At 39.7% G+C, this 21,063-nt stretch overlaps 1 protein-coding gene across 1 annotated transcript; it reads right to left on the reverse strand.

Moving 5' to 3' along the window:
- Positions 1 to 8,028: 8,028 nt before the first annotated feature.
- gtf3c4 (general transcription factor IIIC, polypeptide 4) lies at positions 8,029 to 20,053 on the reverse strand. Its single transcript, XM_036588630.1, has 6 exons — positions 19,758 to 20,053; positions 16,613 to 17,773; positions 15,208 to 15,804; positions 12,043 to 12,173; positions 9,714 to 9,802; positions 8,029 to 8,242 (listed from the first exon to the last, which is right to left on the reverse strand). Exons 1-6 carry the CDS (start codon positions 20,034 to 20,036, stop codon positions 8,178 to 8,180), a joined length of 2,322 nt encoding a protein of 773 aa, XP_036444523.1. The 5' UTR covers positions 20,037 to 20,053; the 3' UTR covers positions 8,029 to 8,177.
- Between the last annotated feature and the right edge of the window lie 1,010 nt (positions 20,054 to 21,063).

The raw sequence follows: 21,063 nt of genomic DNA on the forward strand, positions 1-21,063 counted from the left end.
TATTATTACTTTTTGCTCTAAACACAAAAATTTTAAGCAAATGTACACCTTTGCATGTGTGAGAGAGGACGAGAGTGTATGTGTATGTGTGTATGTAAGTGTGTGCTTTTGTCTGTCTACATGTGTTGAGAGCCGTTATGAGTGGTAATACTATCTGTAGTAGTATATGGCAAGTTTATATTCAAAGGCGTTCCCCGTCTGGCTCTGCTCCTCTCAACCTGCTCGCTAGACCAGGTGTTTCCACTAAGCAGCTGTGAAAATGAATGAGTGGCTGTCCACTCCCATTGTCATGTCAGGTAAAGTGATAACAGCCGGCCTTTGTGATCCTGTTGCATGTTTTTAAACCAAACTTCACCCCAGTTATGAAGCGCTTGTGCCATGCAGTTTAACAGTGACGTTCTTCAGAACTTTGAAAAGCCGATATTAAAGGAGGCCCTCAAATAAATGGCTTCCTCTCAGTCTTTCTGGTGAAACCCAGACATGAAAGGATCTACAAAGAGAGGCTGAATCTTCAGAGAAAAATAGCTCATCACACTGGTTTAAATTCAGGAACCTTCTTACAGCCTTTCCACACTTATCTTCAGGAGGACCTGCCACCTAGCATATCCGTGCAGACCAGAGTGATGAAATGTCAATTTACAACCACATTGTGGCAGGCTGGCCCTTAAAGATATGCTAAGTGGAATTGTTCTACCAAAACTTGATGAAAGAGGAGAAGCAAATGGTGCAAGATACTTATTACATACATACTTGGTACACTTAAAAGTGGAAGGAGGTATACATGAGGAAAAAGGTCTTCGAGAGTTTTTAGTAAAGACATTGATTATACTGTGACAAGTCAAAGGGCCAGACGAAGGCTTAAATTATAGTGAAATGGTTCTTCTCCAGGACAGATGCAGTCCCACTCCAGAGAACATTGCAGCACGGCTGTAGGAGTCATGTACACATCTTTACAACACATTAAGCAATGGTTACATTTTTCATATTGGCTGTTTAACAACTTGAAACAGTTTAAGGCAAGTGTGTGAGGATTTATGCTAAAATAGTGGCTTGTTTAAAGACATTTTGATACAATTTGTTCTATTGTTATGTCCCTAGAACCTTTACATTATTTCATTTACAGGAATGTATGTATATGGTTCATAAAAGAATAATAGGTTCTGCTATTGTTCAAAAGTCATAGAAGTTTTTTTTTGGTACTATATCAATGTTTTATGTTTGAAGACTGTTAAGAGGTCATCAGTTAAAATCACAAGCCACTGAGTAACATTTATTACTGCAGCTTTGATACTTTCATAACCAGCCTTAGCACTTTTAAAAATCTGTTCTTTGCCTGTTTTCTGTTAAAGTATTGGAAAAAACTAATCCCTGTTTGATCATCCTTTTTCTCTGCTCATAGTTTTTTCCCACCAATTTTACAAAAGACAGACCAAGGGGGAACTTCTTAAAATGCCAAAGTTGGTTTTGAAAGTTCCAAAGTAAGAAGAAATGTTAAACAGTAAGAAATGTTGGTCATTGGCTCACAGGCCTTAATATTTGCCTTATTACCTGCAAGAGGGAATGCTATGTCATGGGATGTTGGCAATGATGTGCTGCACTCAGCCATAGATCATATAGCAGTGCCAAGTATGTCTCTGTATAGCATGATCTGGAGTGTATTATTGCAATTATACTAGTTTTATTATCAATATTTATTATTAAATTTTGTCATACCAGCACATCTAAATCGTCATTTGTAGGCACGACAAACCTCACTTCATTTAGAGCAAATTTAAGAGCAGACTGGCCATTAATCAGAATCATTCAGAGCTCAATTGAAATACATTTTTCCAAAGCCCATAGATTTGGTGAATTGGTTATAGTGCATTTCAGCAAGCTTGGGGGGGATATAAAGCTCTGACACCATTTTCCCTTTTAGCCTAGTTAGTATGAAATGCCGAATGTCAGCTTACAGGCATCAGTGAAGTGGGCAGCACTGGAGGTTACTAGCTATTCATGTGGACCACTACTGTGCTGACTTGCTGTGTTTTTATCATAGTTGGAAAATACATGCGTAAGTGTACTTTGTTACTAAGTATTATTGTGAAGTTCGTAAGAATTACTGAAATTAAATACATGCACTTTTACTGTATAGTTCCAAGAGAAAAGCACACTCTTTACCCCTTATATTTTCATTTGGACCTTCAAAGTGTTACAGATCTCAAAGGCCAGGTGATTTTTCTGTTTATCTTTCTAATAAGTTGAGTTCTTCTGCACTTAAATATCATCCAACAAAATTAATTTCAGTGTAAAATGAAACTGCCCACAGCTAGGCTAATTTGTTGTTGAGTGAGGACCAGTACAGCCATTAGTCACAACCCACTGCATCACACACCACCAAACAAAGATTCCTTTATCTGTTAAACCATTTACTTTTTACCTTTATAAGTTACCCTTTATTAGTCCCACAACAGGGAAATTCACCTCCGCATTTAACCCATCTGTGCAGTGAAACACCACATACACATTAGTGAATGTGCACACACAAGGGGGCAGTGAGCACACTTGCCCAGGGTGGTGGGCAGCCCTATCCACAGCACCCGGGGAGCGGTTGGGTGTTGGTGACTTGCTCAAGGGCACTTCAGTCATGTTCTGTCAGCTCAGGGGATCGAACCAGCACTCTTCTGGTCACAAGGCTGGTTCCCTAACGTCCAGCCCATGACTGCCCCCATACTTATGTGCTTGAGTATGTTTAACTCTTGATACTTTTTGACTGTCACTCAATTATATTTTTGGCATGTACTTTCACCTAAGTACAATTTCTTTGTCAATTTTTCAAGCTCTGGCCTTTACAGAAGTCGATGAATACCTTACAGCTTCACAGTGGGCATTCTAGCATTTTTAGCACTGATGTTTTCCACAGAAACAGAGGAGAGTCACTAAATGTAATGCATTAGTTACAATGGGATCATGTTTTTCGATAGTGAAAGTTACTTGGCGATACTGCTGTAGGACTTGCTGCCATGTCGTTGTGTTGTTCATATCTGTGCTATGGTTGATTGGCATTCCCTTGTTAATATTTCATGATACATGGAACATTTGCTTTTAATAGACTTGCTAAACAAAACCTTGGGCCCTATTGTGAGTTTAAGTTGATGGATTGATGGTTGGATTGGTTCAGATGTTCATTCAGCAAATTTGTCGCGTTAGATTTGTCAAGACTGGCATATTAAACCTATCAAATGAATCTATGCCTAACAAATTAGTTTCCCTGGATTTCGAACACTGATGTTTCAGCTCATTTCCATTTTATTTTAAGGAAGTTGAAGGTCCACATTAGCAAATCTGTTGAGAAGTCAGCCATCACATTTTACATATGTACGTAATATATACCGCATATACACGCTCTCTCTGTCTCTCTCTCCTGGTACCGATATACACGATCTCCCTCTCTCTCTCTCCTGATACTCCTGATAATTCGTACTGGCTGTGGGTCTAGTGTTGAGTAGAAGTTTAATTAATATAGCAGCAGAACAGGCCTGCCCATGCCCTTTGTGAAGGTCCACATTAGTTCCACTTGAGCAGCTCAACACTGGCGAACAAGCAGTGTGGCCGCCTATTGACATCCCACCCCCGCCCCCATACACTCACACACATACTGGCCAGTCACGGGTCACTGGCAGCATCCCAGAAGGACCGTGTAGCCGTGAAAGGACCATGTTAACAGCCTGATTTGAGAATCCATGGTAAAAACCTGGGCCTGAAGGCAACCCACAGACAGACTTAATTACTGATGACAAGTTTGAGGGTACGCTTCTCCACTGAATACTTTAAGACTACAGAGGAAATGTATTCATGCTGGGTGCATACGCTGTGGAGTCAAGCCACATCAGAAAGTCTTCCCCCACAAAACCGCTCCCAAACACTGTTTTATTGATGTCAGCTCCATCTTTTTTCCCGTCTGCTGGAATAATGGGGGTTTCTTCATTAAGTAGCCCAGTTTTTTTTGGCAAAATGAAATATGTTCTGCATATTTGCTTGCAAACTCACATAACATTAACATAGGATAGTTTTTCTGTAACTTTAAAATTATGATCTTATATGGAACTACACTTTTTAATAAGGTCAGCTATTATTGGTTCTCGGCATGGGTGTAAGGTTCCAGGAAAAACATTTCTTTGGTATAGATCCTTTTGGGGTGGAATGGTTAACAAAATTCAGAATTCAATGCAAGGCAATGCAATGTAATACATTTTTCATACAACAAAAATAAGGATTGGTTATAAATGGTTGTTAATACGTTATTATTCCTATTTTTAGTTTAGTAGAGCATTCAATATTATAAACATATAAACACTTGAAACAAAAGTTGTGCCCATCTAACACTATCTACAAGCTAATATGTTTGTCCCAAGCTAACAAACTGGTCACAAAATAATGTTAGTCACAATACAACGGTACGATGTGACCGTTTGATACGATACGTTGTACTGTTACTTTCCTAGAACCTTCACATTATTTCATTTACAGAGATTATTCTTTAAAGAACCATCCATGAAAATCTTTATGGAACCAGTGTGGTTCTTCTATGGCAGTAGCATGCAAATGTGGACCTTCAGTTCAGTTTACAGTCCTGAATTTAGCAACAAATAGTATTTAATTGAACTGTCGATGTAACCGATTGGCCATCTAGTGCCATACTGACCAGTGATTACAAAATCCAGGACCAGAAACTGGAATTCAAGGTCTGTATTTTAAGACATCTGTTCTGTGGCACTGCTCTAAAGCAGTTCTCAATCTTGGTCCTGAAGAACCACTGTCCAAAACCTGTCGTTTTAGAATCTCCCTGCTCCCAACACACCCTGATGCAACCAATGAACTCCTTATCATGCCCTTGTTAAGGTCAGCTGGGCATGTTAGAGCAGGGCACTGCAAGGCAGTAGTACTCCAGGACCAGGATTGAGAACCACCGCTCTAAAGAACCATTTTTGGCACCGTGATTTTTAAGAGTGTATAAATCAGTAGTAGGCTACTGTAAATAATCACACCATTATAAGGTTTAATGAGAAACTAGTACTAGTGTACTAGTGTTTAATATGAAACAAACCTGTCAGTCAACAATAAAATAATCACAATTTACTTTACAAAACATAAGTTTTATTTACATGATACAGTATTATATGAACAGTTTTCTCTTGGCAGAAAAAAGGGATCATTCCACAGATATAGATATATAAGTCTGTATCTATATAGATCTTGATTTATTTTGGCCCATCTCGTGTGGTGACAGGACCAAATACAGAATAAAAGCAGCAGAATATAAAGGAATGGCCCCAGTACCTGGAGTGCACAGCAGCTCCCCTATATAACTTTATAAACAGTGGCAGCCAATGAATAAAACTGAGCTTTGTGCTGCAAAGTTCATGCAGAAATAAGCATGAACAAAACACTGGGGAAGATGAAAGGATTCAGACTTAGCATAATGTTTTGGCTCAACAAATTGGGTGTATAAGATCTTCTTATGAGAGGAGATATATATATTAAAATATGTTCAGATGCGATGCGGTATTACCTTAAATAAAAGTAAGGAAGATAATCCGGATGACTGTTTAAAGCAGTTCAGCCACGGACACAAAGGTTATGAATATTGTATGGGAAGGAAAAAGAAACCTCCTTTTGAAGTGCTGAGAGAGTGCACACAAAGAGGAAGAAGGAGGGGGGGCTGTAATTATTGTAGAAATGCTTTCTGACAGATCGTTATATTAAAGAAGTAGGAGGTTCTGCCAAAACACAGCTAACAGAATCAGTCTCCACCTATCAGCACAGCACACACTCACACCAAAAGGCCAAGTTCCATTTGACAAACAGCACAAATTGCAGGAAGGAAAAAAAATATTATGTTCAGCGTTACAGATTGTGACATTTAGTCTCTGCATGATGATTAGTGTGTACTGTATGTATGTTGAACGTTTATACAGCTTCTTCCTATAGTCACATTCAGAAACAAAAAAAACAGGTTCCTTTCAAATCCATTCACAGTTTTAAGATGGTACAAATGCTGGTGACGCTGGGCTACTACAATAAAATGTCTGCATTTTATTTGGGGTTGCACAGCAATATTGGAATCATATCGGCATAAGCAGATATCTGCTTTAAATAATTAACAGCATCGGACAGATGTTTAGATTTTATCCGATTAGGTATTTATTATACTCTAGATAGTCCTGTCACAATTATTACATCATTATTTGAGCTGATCACAATTTTGTTGCTGACCACAGCGATTACTTTTTTGCAACAACAAATGTGAACTGGGTATGTTTATTAGTTGGGTTCAGGCAAATACCTGTAAATAAAAAAAGCAGAAAACATTTAGTAAGACATGTTAGGGGTCTTATGAAAACACCACAATCTCTAACTTTTGTTGCTGTAAAATCTTTAGAGGGCAGCACTGAGTAATGTTTGCTTATTTCAGCTCGATCTTTTTCTGTCATCAGTTTGGCGCTATTAAGTTTCGACAGCTAGGGAACAAGACAGCTAATCAGCTACTACAATAGTACTTTAATAATTGCCTCAATGCACAAAAAAGACATATATTGTTAATAATAATAATATTGTCAGTTACTGCTATGGCCATTAATCATCACATAAAATTTCATGATCATGACAGGCCTAAACACAACGTTTAAGCGTCAACTGGGCTACAACGTCTGTGTTTTATTCATTTATTCACTGTACTGCATTCGTAAGAAACTAGGGTCGGTTTGTTTGGACATAGATTAAGCCTAGTCTTGGTCGATACTTTCCTTTTAATGGAGAATCTCCATTCAGAATGCCTTGTAGCCCAGGACTAGGCTAAACCCTTGTCTGAGAAGTAAAGCTAACCCAGGTAGATGTAATCTGTTTATGTTTACCTATCAATATCAGCTGATGTGTGCAAGAAAAATATCAGATATTGGCATCAGCACACAATTCCTATTTCACTGCACCCCTGGTTGGTGGACATTTTTAAACAACACATATTTGATGCCTTTGGCTGCAGCGAGTGCTTGGTTTGTGCATCAATATGGACAAAAAATAATAAAGCAATAGCAACAAGAAACACAAACAGCAGCTAGCTACTTTTACTACATTCTGTGAAAGTAGCTAGTGCTAACTGAATGAGAACTAGGGGGCTGGATTATTTGCAATCACACAGCCATCTTCATCCTGCCTAATCATCAGAGACCTTAGCTGCCACTCACGTCCAGCCCTGTGGGCGAGTGATCGTCTCCAGTGACCACAGAGAGGAAGCAGGGTAGGCTGTGGGATCAGCAGAGGATGAGAGTGAACATGACGGAGCTGAACGCCCGGCTCTAACAGGCCTTGTATCCATCTTTCATCTCGTGCCACTGACCCCTGTGTAGGAGTAGAGGGAATAGGGCAGGGGGTTGTAGGGTCGAAGTCCATGGCCAGTGTATATATTCCCCACGGTTCCTCAAATAGAGGGTTAACTATATTTAACAATATGCACTCTAACCGCCCCCCTCTTAATTAAAATGAGAATCACATCTGTGGCTGGAATCTGCACCTCATTACTCTGGTATCTCATTAGAGGCCTGCCCCTTGGGAAGAACCGAATCAGTCTTAAAGCACACTTTTACCTCCGTCTCTCGCTGCATCTCTCTCTTGTGCATGCTTTTTTCTCTCTCATCTTTTTCTCCCTCCTCATCCCGCCTATATAAAGTTCCCATCTGAAGAGGAAAGGCTGCGGCTCACGGAAATGTTTCCAAAGCCAATTAAGAATCGGAAACAACACAACGAGGCTCCAAGGAAGCATGCGTGTCTATGGCAAAAAAGTAGTGTGTCATAGCAGCATAAGATCAATCTCTGGGACAACAGAAAATGCGTTTCAGATAGGAATAGCAAAAGGTATCTATGGCTGGAGGAAAGCAGTCATCCCACTTCTGCACACTGCTGACCTCTTTGCTACATAAAGAAAAACAGAAGTACTGGAATAGCCATGGGGTAACAGCAGGAAATCAAACACATAATAGTTACATGGTTAGGGGTAATTTCAGATTACGTTCATTATACTGGCTTATCTGGTATAAAAATAAAAAAAAAGAAGAAACAGTCCTCCTTAGTTTATGTAGCATCCATTAGGGATGCGGTGCATGTCAGCAGCCTTGGGCAGTGTGGTGGTGACCTTAGGTGTGTCAGAGAAGCGGAGAGTCACAAAACGTACACGGTCCTTGTAAGATCTTCTTTACCCAGTCTGGATCTATAAAGGGGAGCAGAGAGAGAGGAAACCTAAGAGAGGCATTCAGTGTGACGCAAGAACCATCCGCAGCAAATACAACCCCGCAATCAAATTGGTGTTTTCCGTGATTGTGTTTCACTGGTAGGGCTCACCTTGTCAGCCCCCGTCCTGTCACAATGCAGGCGGAGAGTTGGGGTTTCGTTAGGTAATACATGTTTAATGAGAGCTGATGTCAGTTTGTGTGTTGTGTGCGCATTCATGTGCTATCATGAGCGCTCACACAACAACACACACACTGACTTCAGACATTTAACTGACATTTAATGAGAGCTGAGGTCAGTTTGTGTGTTGTGCGTGCGTTTATGTTCTGTGATGTAATATAATACACAGGGTAAGTGCCCTGGTGTGAGATTTTAGATGCAGGGTAGATGTGTAAGATTGGTGTAAGAATTTAAAGGCAAACTGAATGTGCTAGCATGACGTATTAGAGGCAGGGTACATGTGTTAGTGTGAAGTATTAGCCACAGGGCAAATGTGTTGAATGAATGAGAATCTGTGTTAGAGCTATTAGAGGCTGCAAGGTTATATTCATGCATGAGACTCCAAATGCTGAAGATGCCTGCTGTAACAGGGAGTATAGGTGTCCGTTACAAGGTAGTAAGCAAGTAAGTGTTTTAAAGGGAAATTCCACTGGTGTTTCAAAATTTCTGCTTAATTCAATCATTGAGATGTAAACTGTCACTCAGAGTGGTTTAATTTTTGAAAAGGTGCACTAGAGAAACTTGGCAACTCCAAATTCTTTAAAATAGCAGTAGAATATGATGAGAATATGATGTTTACAATGCAAATATAATCCAGAGCAAACTCTAGTTTAAGTGAGATTTTTAGCAGTGCAAATGTTTTGGTCACACAAGACATTCTTCAGTGTATTATTTTTCAAAGTAGTAAACAAAGTAGTAAAAAATAATTTTACCAGCTTGCTTTACAACGCCCTGCATGTACCCCACCCCCATGAATGAGTTTAAAAAATAAGTTTTGGAGCAAAACCTTATCTCAAACCTTAAAACAAAACCTAAAACAATGTCTCAGACATCAGGAAGTGTACCTGTAACCATTCTAAGTAATAACTTTCTATGAGGGAGCTTTTACTCTTTCGTGTCTGGCTCCTATCACTCCTATTTCTCAAAAATGGTGCATTTAACATCAAATCACTCTGAATGGCTTTGTTTACATCCTAACAATTTAATAATGAAAGAATTCCCCTTTAATGCTGATGTGTCACATATTAGAAACAGTATTAGGGTGAGTGTGTGTGTGTGTGTGTGTGTGTGTGTGTATCCTGGTGTTTTTAAGATGCTACACAGGTGAAGCAGCATGAGAATTTTTTCTGGTGCAGTGCGTTATTACAGGTATTGTTAGTGTGTGTGTGCTGTATAACAGGTTGTGGTAGAAATGGCCACTGAGTATGGGTGGATAGAGCAGTAGGGCTTACCCTCAGGCTGTGGCACTGAAGCTATGCTGTCCTGTAGCAGACAGCGTCGATAAGTCACATTCTGACAGACCTGATAGGACCGCACACACCTGAGAGAGAGAGAGAGAGAGAGAGAGAGAGAGAGAGAGAGAGAAGCAGGAGGCTGAGAAAATGGTCAAGCCTTGTATTACAATGGCTGGACCAACAGCACTGCAGCCAGCACTTCCATGTGTTAACCATTAGGGGCAGTAAACTCCATTTAATTCCCTTTTTGTTGCCATTGGAACGTTATCATTTGTCTGTTATCCAATGCTGTATTGCACACTAAGGCAGAAATATGCAATTCTTTCTTAAATAATTATAACTGTTATACTGTTATAACAGGACTGTGATCCTGAGTGATGTTAGTGTTAGTATGTAATGCTTCATGCAAATGAGAGTCACATAATCTATCATTTATTAATCACAGTATTCAGTGAGGCCATAATATGGAAATGGGCACTCTTAAGTTTGATACCAAATGTAGTATTACAGTGTTCAGTATGAAAATGGCTTTTTTTTTTGCTATAGTATCAATGTTAACTCGAATGAAAGTATACGTTATTGTTAGAGTTTAATTAACAGCTTAATTATTTCAAACTTTCAAAAACTCTTCAAATAGTAATATACTATAATAAATGAAGTAACTAAATCTTTTAAACATGGCCTCATTCAACATGTTCTGAAGGGACGATTAACTGGGATATAGGATATGAACATAACAGTGGGATATGGGATATGAACATATTATAAATGGTAAAATTTGCTACAGTATGTTATGTATATGTGTATACAAATACAAAATCAATACATACAATGATAACAAGCATCGTAACAGTATCAGCAGATTAAAAAAAATAAAATAAATAAATAGTGGCATTGGACAGACAGATTTGACCAATATTTGGTGACAAATTATTTGTATTCTGGAAGAGCAGAATGTTAAGGTGATGCTAGATTAGTGTGCTAAAATGCCTGCAGTTTATTCATTATACTGCATTTGTAACCCACTACAAATAAATGTGACATTTCCATGTAAAGCTAATGTTGGTAGATTGTCCTAATTACTTCATTTTACAAACATGTATACGTCAACATCAGCATCAAGTATGTACAAGTCGAAACATAAACAGTATTATGATGTGTGTGTGTGTATATATGGTGTATCATGGTGTTTAAGATATCGGCATCAGCCCACAATTTCCATATCGTTGCATCCTTAAAGCCCCTGTCTATTCATTTTCATGATTTTCTTAGTTACTATAGTTTCTGTGATGTTTTTACAATGAACTGACAGAAAACTAATGCTGTTGGTCTTTTCTGTTGAGCGATTTTTGACTATTTTTACTGCTGTTTTCTTTGGATTGATATGAGTTGGGGACTAAATTTGGTGCAGCAGACATCAGAACTGCCAAAGTACCAATCGGAGTTTGCAATATGTAAACGTCAGTATACGTTTAAGTGAAAATATATTTCTTGAATGTAAGACTGCTTTTTCCATGGCATATCTTTACCATTAAAACAAAAAATATACTGTTTATAAATTGTTTTGGGGAGAACAAAGTCACACACGTGACTGAGTAAAACTCCTCACCTGTATATTTTAAATATGCTAATGAGCATCTCTGCTCATGCACAGTTTCATTTATCTGAAGGTAGAATATAAGGTCAATGTAGTTAGCTAATTTAAATAGATAACAAAGTATAAAACGCATTCACATGTTCTAACAAAATATTTTTGTCAAAATAGTGTAGGCCAGTCTTTAACCATATCTCATTAATATATAGCCATACGCAAAAGCTTGGGTGTCCACGTCCGTGTCACTGCAGTGCTGAGAATTATCCATCACCCAAATAATACCTGCTCTGTGAGGGTCCTGACCATTGAAAAACAGGGTAAAAGGGGGTTAAAGTATGCAGAGAAGCAGATGGACTACAGTCTGTAATTGTAGAACTGTAAAAAAGCACCTATAATGGTAAGTAAAGCTGATTGAATTGACAATAAGTGTAGATACAAGGAGGTGTACTTAATGATGTGGCTGGTCGGTATACATAAAAACTGTCATATTTTAAGTGTGTATTCTGTAGAGGACGTGTTAACTTGTTTTCTCTTAGAAAATCAACAAAATGTAATTTGACAAGGGGTCTTCAAACTTCTGCATGTGACTGTATCAGAAAGCGTATCACTCTGCGGCTGAATATAATCATATGTTGTGTGATGTATGCAGTAATATGGAGTGTGGAGTATGAACTGTATATGATAAGGCTATGCAGAAACAACAGTCCAGCAGCATATTGGAATCAGTCCTACCTGAGCCACATATGTCCATTACTGCACACAGCCTGCTTGCGGTCAGTAAAGGGCAAGATCTCTTTACACAAGCTGCAGTGCTCTGGAAACGTCTGCTTGTTCATCTTCTTCATTATGTGACCAATCAGGACCTGTGGAGGGGGCAGGACATAACAGACTGAGCATAAGCCACATACTGTTTGCTAGCTACTAAAAGACACATTTCCAAGCAGCCTAGATATACTGGTTATCTATTTATTTCCTATTCCATCACTGTAGATATGCTGGGATTGGGCGTGTGAGCTGCTTCCTCCATTAGCACACATTTTTCTGTTGTGCTTCTTTATTTCCCCAGAGTTTCTATGCATTAGATTATTACTTTTTGTGCAAACACAGTTGAAACGCATCACCGTCCTTAAATAAAGCCGACGTATTACTATAATAGGTTCTAGCCTGACTCTGTTTACAGTCTTCCTGCCCTTTTTCCTCATAACTGCAAAGCTTTACAGTACAAATCTAATGCTGCAGCTATATTTGAGATTAACCTTTATACTAATATGTGGAAGGATTATGCTTCCTATAATAACAGAATTCATAAAATATGAAGTTAATGACATAAATACGAACATTATGCGTTATAACTTACACTGTCTTAACACTATGACATTTGCATTCAAAAAAAGTTTGAGTTTGTGATAGGCATGTTAGTGTCAGAGTAAGTTATAAATCTGTATGTTATTTAAGTTAAGATTTCTACATAGATTTGACACTCAGTTGTAGATGTAAAAGGGCTGGAACAACGCAATCCAAAGGAACAATGTTCCTATATTCATAAGCAGCATTCAACAATCTTTACATATAACACACCACAGGGAGCATATCTGACTACAAACAAAGTCATGACTAATGATAACATTGTTTAGAATCAACAATATGTTTATGCTCAATGGGAGTCTTGGGACACTCTCTGAATGCAATTTGTGTCTTGTTTATTTATGACTTTCCAAGCTAAATTAATATTATATATATTAATATATATAGTATATTATAATAAATAAATAAATATATTATAGTAAAATTGTAATTTCTATATTTGCATCAGTCAGAGAAGTTACAACAACCAGCAATGATAACAGTAATTAACTGAAAAGTAAGGCAAATAAAAATACTCAGACATTAGTGGGATAAATCTTAGTGCCTCTTTCCTTTATGTAGATTAGTATGTAGTATTTTATGTAGGTTAGTATTTTGTTGCATATTCCTTCTTTTGGATAATAGCTTGAAGTCTAAGCATGGAGTGGATGAGACTGCACACCTGATGCTCAACTAGGTTTGTGGAGCCTTCTGTTGATTTTGGATTTTTCAGTGTATCTGCAGTCTTTCTTAAAGACATTTTATTACCAAGAGACAATATTAATTCATATCAGTATTTAAGTTTCCGGAATGTTAATGATATTTTAAGTCAGGTGTGTTGGATGGTGGCTTCACAGAAGTAGTGTTTAACTTACATCTCTGATTTAAACCTGACATATAAAAACATTTGGATTAGTGTGCCAACAGTTTTTACTACACCACATACACATATATGTATATACACATCCATACATATACACACACACACTATATATATATATATATATATATATATATATATATATATATATATATATATATATAGACAGATAGATAGATATATACACACACACACACACATACATACATATATACACACATTTTTTTATTATCACACAAGACAAAGACATAAAATATTTAATAATAATGGTTATCAGGGCTCATAAGCTAGTTAGGTTAGATCAGGAGTGTAAAACTCAACCACTGAAATCTCAACAAATCCGTTGGCCAGCTGTGTTTTTATTTTATTTTTACTTAACATTTTGCCATGACCCTAACTGGCCATTGTTTGTTCAAAATATGCCAAAACTACAACGGCAAAAAACAGGCAATGAACTGAAAAATAATTTTAAATAAAAAACGAATTGTTTATATAAAACAGTAGACTAAATTAGCTGCAGTGCTCAGATTACTCTTTAAATGTCCCCAGTGTACAGTAGGTTTTCTAAAACTGCTAATTTGCTTGAACTAGACACCTGGCATCTTTGTTTTTTGTTTTTGTGGTGCAGTCCCATAGATCGTTGTTGGGGAGGGGGTGGGAGCACATTATGTTGCAGTGCATGCTGGGAACTGTAGCGCAGTTCATGGTGAAATGGGCTTATATCGATAGAAAATTAAAATATTTTTGCGGGCCAAATAGGATTGTGCCACAGGCCTGACTTGGCCTGCGGGCCTTGTGTTTGACACATGGGGGTTAGACAGAGTTCGTGTTGGTACTGGTATGCAGTATCGGCATCGGAAAGGGGAAAAGGGGAAATCATTACATCTACCACGTTGGATGACAATGAGCACTCTACACTCTATGCCCTGTACACAAGGTCATTTTTCTTCAGGGGATGATGTGCCAACTTGTTAGTTTGTCAGAGGAACATATTGTTTCTGGACCAGGCCAACATCAGCTAGAATAGTTCGCAAAAAAGCCAAGCTATCTCTGCCTCCTCTCTAATGTCCTTAACAACACTTCACTGGCGACACAATAAGGCACTAGTTTTATACTAGTAAAGTGTAATATATATACACTATATATAAAACAGTACACCTTCTTGTATTTACCCTCTTTGTCCCTTTTTTTTATGTCACTTACCATACCGGAGCACTTTGTAGTTCTACAGATACAGACTGTAGTCCATCTGTTTCTCTGAATACTTTGTTAGCCCCTTTTATCCTGTTCTTCCCCACAGGCCCCCACAGGACCACCACAGAGCAGACCATTGATGAACAAGGTGAAAAGAGGCTAACAAAGTATGCAGAGAAACAGATGGACTACAGTTCGTAATTGCAGAACTACAAAGTGCTCATATATAGTAAATACAGCTAATAAAATGGACAAAGAGTGTAGATACAATTTAGGTGTATGTGTGTACACACACAAATATGAGCAAAACTGTCACATTTTATAGTCCTTTTAAAACATGAAATACAAATATAAATGATCAAAATCATCTGTAAATTATAATTTTTTTAATTGATGGCAACAGCCCTCAACAGAAGTACGATATTTGCTATAGGATGCAATATTTGTTGCAGTGACATTTGTCATATGAGGACTCTCACCTTGGCTGCTCTGTCTTCATTGGTGGGGTCATTTGAGAGGAAGTCACAGAGCCCTTTGGTGGGGATGCAGGTATTCTCAGTAATAAGCGTGTGGAGGTATACCTCTCCCAGCACTCTCTTCATGTGCTCACGTGTTAGGTGGGACTCTACCTCTTCGATCCATGCCGTGATCTCATTTATCTGCTCTTCGCTGAACTCTCCCTCAGCTTCCTTCTGTTTGGACTCCTCCAGGCCGGAGGCCTCGGCTACCTGGCTCCCTTCCCCCTGCTCGCCCTCGTCTCCACCCACCTCCTCATCACCCAGAAAAACCTTACTGTCCTGGTGCGAGGGTTTCCAACGTGCCTCCACTGGTGCCTTCTGCATGGACTGGTAGAGGATGCGGAGAAGAAAGAGCTTGAAGCGCCACAGGTAGGTGCAGCCTGAGGTGTGCACTTTGTCGTCTATTTCATCCTGGAGGAAGGGCGGGATGCGTTTGTCTTTCAGCACCCGCCACCGAACCAGGTCCAGCAGGTCTGTCTGCCTGTAGAGGCTCTGCTGCTGTGACTCCAGGAGCTCAGCTGCAGCCTCATCCGGAGTCTTCAGCGTGATAAACTGCACCTGGTAGCAGGGGTGCACGATACAGAAATGATATTATTTGCAGATTAAGGTAAAAATACTGGAATTATAGCCAACAACCGATGTGACACCCCCTTTTTGCTTGATCATGCTGTGCCCCACCTGGGCATTAATCATTTGTTGGAAAAGACAGCTTAATAGTTAACATTTATAGATGCACTGTTCTTAAATTTAAAAAGAAGACCCAACAAACTGCAAATTAAAACAAGCTGCAAAACGCAGAAAACACTATCATCAAAATGACAACATGGGCGCTGCATTTTACAACCACCCTGCAAATTCGTAGACACTCTGCAAACTCAGGAAGCACTTTCATCAAAATGACGACACCAACGCTACACTTCATAAACACGCTGCACATACAGAAAAACACAGGCAACTTCGGAAACGTCTCTGGAAGACTCAGAGGGCTCAAAGTAGATGAAATATCTGTGATGGAAAATCACTGACAAAAGTAGATAAGACCGCAGACACTCACATCCCAAGTTTATGGTTAACCTGGCTGGCTAGTTTGCTATCTGACGTGTCGCAGCTGTACTATGGTAGTTATCTGGTATTACTTGTTAAACGTTTACAGTTTAATTACTCTAGATAAGAAAATCCAAGTATATAAACATAAACATGCCTGATTTATTTCATGGACCCACTGGAAGGTCTATGAATGTTAACCTGTCTTTTGCTCACCGCACCTCATATATTGATCATAGTGTGAACTTGTTTTAAAACGCAGTACAATTATCAGTTATTGTTGTCATCAACAACAAGATGTTAATTATCAGTGTCTCCATACCTGGTAGCTTCGAGAGACCGGGTGCAAGCCGTTAGTCAAGCCCTCAGTGGAGGCCAGTGCCAGGTAGGCTCCATTAGGGCTGACAGAGATGCCGTGGATCCGCCGGCCCGCCACTCCTTCAGGCAGGGCTATCTCCTGCTGCTTGAACACAACGGCCACATCGGTGAAGACCGGAGTAAGCTTCTTTACCGTCCCATCCATGGAGCAGGTGAAGATGGAACCCCCATTCCGGCTAGTGCTCATAGACATGATGGGCATGGAGTGGAGTCCAGTCACGTGTGAATTGTGAACGTTCAGACCAGCTTTGGAGATGAGCAGAAGACACCAGAACACATAAGAGCCTCGTGCTGCCACCACCAGACTGCAGTTACACTTCTGGTGCGGATGGTAGAGTGAAATGCACTTGATGTTGTGGACAGGGATCTGGTCCGTCTCCTGCCACAGCACCACAGGCTGCCTTAGGGTAAAGTAGCCTTTCACGGCCTTCAGGTTGACAGGCAGGATTTTCACCGGGCCTATGGAGCTGCCCACGATTAGGCCGCTCATCTTGCGGCCCCCGTGCTCGTACTCCCACCAAGCCAGAACACTCGGCGAGGACACGCCAGATTTGATTGTGTTGCAGGAAACGACGGAACCCTTCCCCTGCATGGGCAGGCGAAACTGCCATACTACCAGGTCCCCGTTCTCCATCAGCACTGCCAGAAGAACTGTTCCAATGTCTTTACATTCATTATTGCTCTGAACCTGCTGCGTGTTGCACAAACTGGACCACTCCATGCGCACAGGTGTCTGCATGCGGTACCTCCTCTGCAGCTCACCAGGGTCGTCCAGAGAGGGCTGAGGAACATCTTCATTCTGCACAGAGTAGTTCCTGGACTTTAGCATCTCCCCATATAGCTCAGTGAGGTCCAGGAGCTGTGTCCACTGTAAACGTTTGTGGCTGCTGTGAATGGTGAGGCGACAGTCCAGCGTCAGGCAGGCCAGAAGGCAGCGGCCGTTCACATCACAGCCAAGGGGTGACCAGCTTGTATACTTTACACCTTGCAAAGGCCCAGCTTGGGGATTCATGATCCTGTCCATCATAAAGACCTGCCTTACAGCTGCATCGTCAGACTTTTCAAGCTTTTCTTTTGCTTTCCGCACTTTATCCTCTGGACCCACCTGTTCATACAAAACAAAGATCAAACTGAGAAGCTTAGAAAAAAACATACTGATTAGTCCAAATACAAAACACATTTTTCATTGATCTTACTTCATAGTGTGGTCCACAAATACTGATAACAGAGTGTGCAAATAGTTGTGATATTTGAGCAACTAATCCCAATTAATAACATTCAGTATGTTCATGTTTCAGATTCTGGCTACATAAACACCACAAAAGGAGCATTATCAGTCATTTTTGACTGAGACAGCTAAGGCTGCCAGAGTCAGACAGACTAACAATCAGAGTGACGCAAGTAAGGTTTTTTTGTTTTTTTGGCATTTGTTATTTGTTCATCGTTTCACAGAATTTGCTTATAGTGCATCCTGACCAATTACAGATCTTATAGAGTTTTGGATCAATCAAGGCATTTACGTAGTCCAATAAATGCAAATAATTTTGATCAAAATAATAAAAATAAGACCAATTTTAACCACATCTATGTCTAAAAGTCTGCTCATCCAGCATTTCCTCTGAATTGAAGGTTATTAAAGGGGAATTTGTCCAGTTTTTCAAAATTTCTGCATTATTCAATCACTAAAATGTAAATAGTCATTTAGAGTCATTTTGATGTGAAACAGTAATTTGTAGGGAAACTTATCAACTGATTTCTTTACAATGGTGGTGACAGGAACAAGGGTTCACACAAACATAGCTATTTTATTTACTATCCAAAACAATTCAGCTTGAGTGCACTTTCGAACTTCTAGTACTTCAGGTTAACCTTTTTTTTTTCAACAGTGCAGTGACACGTTTTCAAAGTGTTTATATTCAATGTTGATGAATAGGTATGGATGCACCTATATGCACATTGTGGGCCAATGCTGATATCTGTTTTTTTTTACGTACATATCTGCCAATGCCAATACCTGTGCCGATACATTAACATGCAGAAACTGGGAGTAAATCCACCTGGATTACCATTACAGAGAAATATAGCATTTATTCCAATAGCACATTTCACATCAAACCACTAAACAATTTTAACAATTTGATTATGCAGAAACTTAAAAAAAATGGTGGAATTCCTCTTTAAGAAGGTAGTTTGTCCCACATTTGCTGCAGTAACAGCCTCTTCTCTTCTGGGAAGGCTTTACACTAGATGTTGGAACATTTCTGTAAGGTATCAGATGATGGCATTCATCTGTGAGACCATTAGTGAGGCCAGGGACTGATGTTGGGTGATTAGTTCTGGGTCATGGCAGGATACAGATAACAGGAGAGAAACAGATTCATTACATGATAAACAACAACATTTAAGACACTGATGTTGTTACTCAGCAGGAGCAGTATAAAAACAGCTCACATTGAAGTTCATGGGTGGGCCTGCCAGCAATTAATGGTTAAGATGTAAACGAAATCATTCGGCATGGTTTGGTGTGAAATGCTCCTGTCTAGGCAAACTTAAGAGTCAGAATTGTTCACAGTGACAGTGATAGGATCCAGACATCCATCTCTAAAAGCTTCCTCATAGAAAGTTATTACATCAGATGGTTATGAATGTGCTGCCTGATGCCCGAGGCACTGCTTTATGATAGTTTTATCATTTTTGTTTGGCCTAAAACGGCTTGTTAATCCATTTATTTTAATCCATTTGTGGTAGAGGAACACATGCACGTAGGGTGTTGTGAAACAAAATAGTCATGTAATAACATTGTATAAAAGCTCATAAGACATGTGTAGGTTCAATACTGGATTTGGAGAGTAAATAAAATGGGTGTTGTAAACATGGCCATCCCTGGTTCCTATCACCACCACTGTAAAGAAATCTGAGTCTGTAAGTTTCTCTACAGCGAACAATTTCACACCAAAACACCCAGAATGACTTTTTTTCTTTGTTTACATCGCAACGACAGAATCATGCAAAAATTCTGGAAAATCGGTGGAGTTCCCCTTTAAATATTATTGTGGAGGAAGAGCGGATAGTGGCTGCCGCGGAGTTACCTGGAGCTCGTAGGCGGACTGGTGAAGGGGGATGTGGGTTCGGTGCAGCACCAAGTCCGGCCCGGCGCTCTGCAGGTCCGGCACCAGCTCCATGAGCGACACGCTGCTGCTGGTGGACGCTGCAAGCCGGTGGTCATCCGACCAGGTCAGCGGCTCCAGGCCGCTCACGGGGCTCAGCAGCTTCAGCGCCGGGTCCCTCCTGACCACCGGGCCGAGCTGAGCCCAGAAATCGCCCCCCACGCCCGGTTCGCCTCCGCGGGTCGGTTCTGCCGAGGCCATCTTCACTCTCCACACAGGAAAACAAACCCGCGGCTTCAGGAAGTGGCGGCAGCGGAGGAGGAGGGGCTTAGAGAGCGCGCGGCCGTGCTCTGACTGGGTTGCCAGATTTACGATAAATCCTCCATCTTAAAAACATACACAAGAAGGCCTCAGGAAATTCCGCGTGTACAGAAAAGAATAAATACAGCAATATATTAAATGTATCAGTCCAGTTAAAAGATTTACAGTTACTTCTCCAGTCCAAAAAATAAGCCAGACTTACTCTTCAAAAACAAAAGAAAAGCCAAAAATAGTTTAGAGTAGGGTAATTTCTTAAAAAAAAGGAAAAGCGTGTAAGATATGAAATATGTTAGCCTACTGAAAAAAAGAATAATAAATATTACAAATATTAAATGTGTGAGACCTTAAAGGGGAATTCCACCAATTTTTCCAAAAGTTTGAATAATTCAGTGCCTGAGTTGTCGTTAAACGGTTTGACGTGAAACGGTTCATTGCTAAGAAACTTATCAACTCAGAACTTATCAGCTTCTTTACACTGGTGGTGATAGGAACCAGGGGTCGTGATTTCTACCATTTTATTTACTCTCCAAAACTACCAGTGAACCAACACGTGGCTTCTGGCCTCTTTATTATGGTAAAATAGTCATAAATCTGAAAAAAGTTTTCTTAGGGGACTATTCTGCCCTACAGTGCCCACCATGTACCCTCCTGGCATGTATGGATTCAAATAAATGGGTTCAAATACATTTTTAGCCAAAACATTATCACAAAACTACCATAAAACAATGTGTCATACACCAGGCAGCATATTCATAACTAATTTATGTAAAAACTTTCTGTGAGGGAGCTTTTAGAGGTGGACGTCTGGTTCCTATCACCACCACTGTGAACAATTCTGTCTCTGTAAGTTTCTCTAGAACAGAGCATTTCACATCAAGCTATTCCGAATGGCTTTGTTTACATCTCAGCCATTTAATTATGTAGAAATTTTGAAAAATCAGTGGAGGTCCTCTTTAATATATTCAAG

This window comes from Colossoma macropomum, unplaced genomic scaffold (genome assembly GCF_904425465.1).
Source record: "Colossoma macropomum unplaced genomic scaffold, Colossoma_macropomum, whole genome shotgun sequence".
Classification (NCBI taxonomy): Eukaryota; Metazoa; Chordata; class Actinopteri; order Characiformes; family Serrasalmidae; genus Colossoma; species Colossoma macropomum.